This window comes from Vanellus vanellus (genome assembly GCF_965231255.1).
Source record: "Vanellus vanellus genome assembly, chromosome: 1".
Classification (NCBI taxonomy): Eukaryota; Metazoa; Chordata; class Aves; order Charadriiformes; family Charadriidae; genus Vanellus; species Vanellus vanellus.
This window is the reverse complement of record NC_138905.1, coordinates 174,066,669-174,071,307: the sequence shown is the minus strand read 5'-3', so window position 1 is coordinate 174,071,307 and position 4,639 is coordinate 174,066,669. Positions and strand designations below refer to the sequence as shown.

The 4,639-nt window shown below is 53.4% G+C and overlaps 1 protein-coding gene across 1 annotated transcript; it reads right to left on the bottom strand.

Annotated features, from left to right (window-relative positions):
• Nucleotides 1–2,280: 2,280 nt before the first annotated feature.
• Nucleotides 2,281–4,475, bottom strand: POU4F1 (POU class 4 homeobox 1; the record flags this gene model as incomplete). Its single annotated transcript, XM_082498554.1, is given in 5 exon segments — nt 2,281–2,368; nt 2,370–2,401; nt 2,403–2,540; nt 2,542–3,327; nt 4,353–4,475. Coding segments are annotated over 5 exon segments (1,167 nt in total).
• Nucleotides 4,476–4,639: the final 164 nt, after the last annotated feature.

Below are 4,639 nucleotides of genomic sequence, written 5' to 3'. Positions count from 1 at the left end.
GTAAAGACGCAACCAAGGAGAAAGCTCAGCAAACATACATGGACAGGTAGATTATTCAGTGAGACATTTCAGGATCCACACGTGGTTGCAGTTTGTAACCTTTTTTGTGTGTGTGTGTGCATTAAAGAAAATATTTACAATCGTCTTTCTTATCTTTTTTTTCCTCTTTTTTTTTTTTTTTTCCTCTTTTAAGTCTAAATACAAGAACGTGACAAGAATGTTTGTGTTTTCGGTGAAAACAGGCAGTTAAACTGTGAAATTACACCATCCACAAAAGATTCTACCAGAAGCTAGTCTATTTAGTGCTCAGTTTCAAAATGCATAGAATGTTTGCGCTGCAAACAATGATACACAAAATAATAATAATATTAATAATAATAGCAATAATAATAATAAAATAAATAGTTAAATAAATAAATAAATAATATCGAGACTTTATCACGGATCTTTCTATGCCTTCTTTTCTTTTCTTTTCTTTTCTTTTCTTTTCTTTTCTTTTCTTTTCTTTTCTTTTTTTTTTTTTTTTCGGTCATGCATAATTTCAGTCTATTGTTTGTTTTGATTTAAACGGGAGGGTATTTTCTTTTCCGAAATTCCGTGTTACTTGAAAGCCTTAACAGTCGACCGGTTACAACCAGAGCCAGCAGTGGCTTTTGCGCGTAGCTGGCGTTTTTACCTAACGAGCTCTGATCTTTTTTTTTTTTTTTTCCAATCCGCGAGACATATAATGCACCTTGATTATTATTAGTAGTAGTACCAACATCGTGATTATGGAATAACATAATCGCTTCCGATCCGGGAGACTACGATAGTGCAAATTGAAACACCCCCCCGACGCACACCTCAAAAGTCATCCTCTACCTGACGTTTATTATTTACAATAAACGACTTTTATGTCCAAATGGGGCTTTTTTTTTCGTGTTTGTTCCCAACGTGCAGACTCCCTCAGAAACAAATATCATTTCAAAGCCTGCACTAGTGATTTCTTTTGCCTCCTGGGTGCAATAACCCCTAAACCTCGGAGGAAACCAAGGCAGGACCTTTTTCCCACCGCAGCCCGCTGCTAACCTAAATCTGGCAGATTTGGTAGGGATGCCGGGGGGCACGGGGGGGGGGGGGAGGGGGGGAGGAAGGAGGGGGGAAGGAGGGATGGGGGAGGACATAGTTAACCACGAGCCTTAATCAATCTGAACATATTCTTTCGGAGAGCATCCCTGCTCAGGCAGGTTTGGCATCTATCTCCAGACACATCTCTGCAGAGACAGGGACTTGTCTTTAGACACAGATGGAAACGCAACCCACGCAGGGGAGGGAACGGAAACAAAGGGGCTGCGGAGTAACTTTTTGGGGGTGGTTATTTTCCTGAAGCTAGCTAGGATGATGGAGACGACAGAGGAGAGCAAAGGGACCGCTCCCGAGCCTGGGGGAGGTCCGGCTGCGGCCGCCGGCCCCGTTCCCGCCGCTCCCCCGGTACAGACAAGACCCATCGCCAAAGCCTCGCGAAAAAAAAAAAAAAAAACAACGCATTCGAGGGAAAAAAAAAAAACAACAACAACATAAAACAAAACAAAACAAACAAACAAACAAAACCCAAACTCAAAACAACAAAAAAAAACCAACCCAAACCCAAGCCAACCAAAGAGACACCCACCACCACTACCACCACCACCAAACCACCGCCGTCCTCATTCATTACCGAGCCAGGGAAAAGCAAGAAAACCAGAAAGTAATGAAAAGAGACCCAAACCAAACGTAGCGTCATCACCGACAGTTTCGCTTTCCGGGTTTGTTGGTCGGTTTTGTTTTCCTTCGGAAAAGTTGTGACTTAGGTTTCTCGGTTTGTGGTTGTTGCTGTCACGGTATTTATTGGTGTGTGTCTGTGTGTGTTTACGCTTTAAGTTGCTCTTTCTCCCGCTTTCTGTCGGGGGGCGGAGGGGGGGGGGGCAGAGGGGGGGATGGGGCCGCAGAAGTGACCCCCACGGGTGTCTAGAGCGTTTTTACCTCCTCTCTCCTCCTTCTTCTCGTTGGTGTCCCGGTGTCTTTTTGTTTTAATAATTGATAGAGCAACACCCCACCCCCCCACCCCCCCACCCCCTCCACGTTCTCCCTCCCCCGTTCATCGAGTGGTTCGCGTTTAATTTCTACATCGTCCCTTGGTCCCCAGGAGCTTCCCACGGCGTCTCGGGCGACGGGCGGCGGTGCGTGGGCGTCCCCCCGCGGCCCCCGGCCCGGTTCCCACCCGGTGCCCCCGGTGCCAGGGCCGCCCCTCCCGCCCGCCCTTTAATAGGTGGCGGAAAATTTCATCCGTTTCTGCTTCTGTCTCTGGTTGCAAAACCAAACCCGCACCACGTTCTTTTGAGGTCCAATTCTCGGCGATGGCGGCGATCTTCTCGGAGGAGGGGCCGGGGCTGGACGGCGAAGTAAGCCTCCAGGGAGCGCTTCTCCGGGGCGGCGATGGAAGTCCGCTTGCGCTTCTTCTCGCCCCCGTTGAAGAGCTCGGGCTTGTTCATTTTTTCCCGCTGGGCGCCCTCGGCCTCCTCCCAGCCAGGCCTGCAGGATGGGTTTGAGGGCGATCATGTTGTTGTGGGAGAGGGTGAGGGACTCGAAGCGGCAGATGGTGCTCTGGCTGAGGGAACCCACCCCCGGGATCTTCAGGTTGGCCAACGCCGAGCCCACGTCGGCCTGGGTCACCCCCAGCTTGATGCGGCGCTGCTTGAAGCGCTCGGCGAAGGCCTCCAGCTCCCGCGGGTCCGTGTCCGAGTCGCAGATGGAGGCCAAGCCGGCCGCCCCCACCACCGCCGCCGCCGAGGCCACCTGCCCCGCGGCCCCGTGGTGCGCGGCCACCAGCCCCGGGTGCGGCAGCCCCGACGGCATGTTCATGGCGGCCGGGTGCGAAAGGTGGCCCAGGCCGTGCATGTGCGAGTGCGGGTGGGCCGAGGTGGAGATGAGGCCGCCGCCGCCCCCGCCGCCGCCGCCGCCGCCCCCGCCGCCGCCGGCCCCGCCGCCGCCGCCGCCCGCCCCGTCGTGGCCGCCGCCGCCGCCGCCTCCGCCGCCTCCGCCGGGCATGAGCGCCAGGGAGGGGGAGGTGATGTGGTCGAGGAGGTCGCCGGGCTCCAGCGGCTGGTGGTGGTGGTGGTGATGGTGGTGGTGGTGCGCCAGGGGCACGGTGGAGGTGGAGGTGCAGGGCACGCTGTTCATGGTGTGGTAGGTGGCGTCCGGCTTGAACGGGTGGCTCTTGCCCTGCGAGACGGCGATGTCGACGGCGGCCAGAGCCTCGGCCCGCGCCAGCAGGGTCTCATCGAGGCTGGCGAAGATATTGCTCTGCAGCTGCAAGGGACACAAAACAGAGCGGGGTGCGGGGAGAGGAGGGCAGGGGGAGCCGGGGAGGAGGGCAGAGAGGGGGTAAAGCGAGGAGATGGGGAAGGTGTGGGGTTGCGGGAGGATGGGGTGCGCGGTGGGGAAGGGGGGGGGGGGGGGAAGTCGAGGGAGGAGAGCCCGGGAGGGGAGAGAGGGGTGGGTAAAGTTGGGGTGATCGTGCGGGGGGGGTGGGAGCCGGCAGCAGTATGCGCGTGTAAAGGGGTACCGGGTCGGGGAGAGCCAAGTGAACGGGGGAAGCGGCGTGGAGCAGGAGACAGCACGGGGAAAATTAGGGGAAATAAGGGATGGGGTAGAAGAATAGGGGGGAAAGCGAGGAGGGGGAGCAAAAGAGGAAAAGAAGAAACGAAGAGTGGAGAGGGCAGGCAGCCGGAGGGACAATCCGAAAAACAGAGGACAGGGGTGTGAAGGGAACAAATAAATAAATAAATAAATAAATAAATAGAAAAGAAAGAAGAAGAGGAAGGAGGAGAAGAAGAAATGGATCTGTAACTCTCAGCTGGGGAATTGTGTCAAACACAAGAGCACATAAAGCACATTCCTTTTCAGAGGCCGAGTCATAAAAATTAATACAGAAAGTGGATGAAGTCGGAGACTCGTGTGAACACCGCTTTCAAAAAAGATCACAGGCGCTCAGATGATTGCAGAGGAAGACATGAAAAAAACATTAAGCGCCGCTTGTCAAAATGTGCCTCGCAGCGGTTTTTTTATTAATGCACATACACATACATGCAGTATACAGAAAAGAAAGAGAGAGAGAGAAAGAAAGAGTGTGTGCGTGTGTGTAAGAGAGAGGGGGAGAGAGAGAGAGAGAGAGAGAAAGAAAGAAAGAAAGAAAGAAAGAAAGAAAGAAAGAAAGAAAGAAAGAAAGAAAGAAAGAAAGAAAGAAAGAAAGAAAGAAAGAAAGAAAGAAAGAAAGAAAGAAAGAAAGAAAGAAAGAAAGAAAAAGAAGAGAGCTGCAGCTGTCTGTCCCTTACCGGTGGAGTTGGTAGACATGCTCTTCTTATTGCTTCCGAGCTGGAGTGTAGAGAGGGGTATTTGTGCTCAGGTAGGGTGGGATGCATGGCAAAATGCGGCTGTTTGCTGTTCATGGACATCATCTTGAAGGCTTGGCATGTAAATCCACAAACACTCCTAAAGTCGGGGGAAAAGTGCTCTCCGGGGCTCTCTCCTCCCGCCGGGGGAAGCCGCGGACGGCGGGGGCGGGCGGCAGCCCGGTCGCCCCCGGTCCGCCGGCCGGTGCTGCCGCGCAGCGGACCCCCTG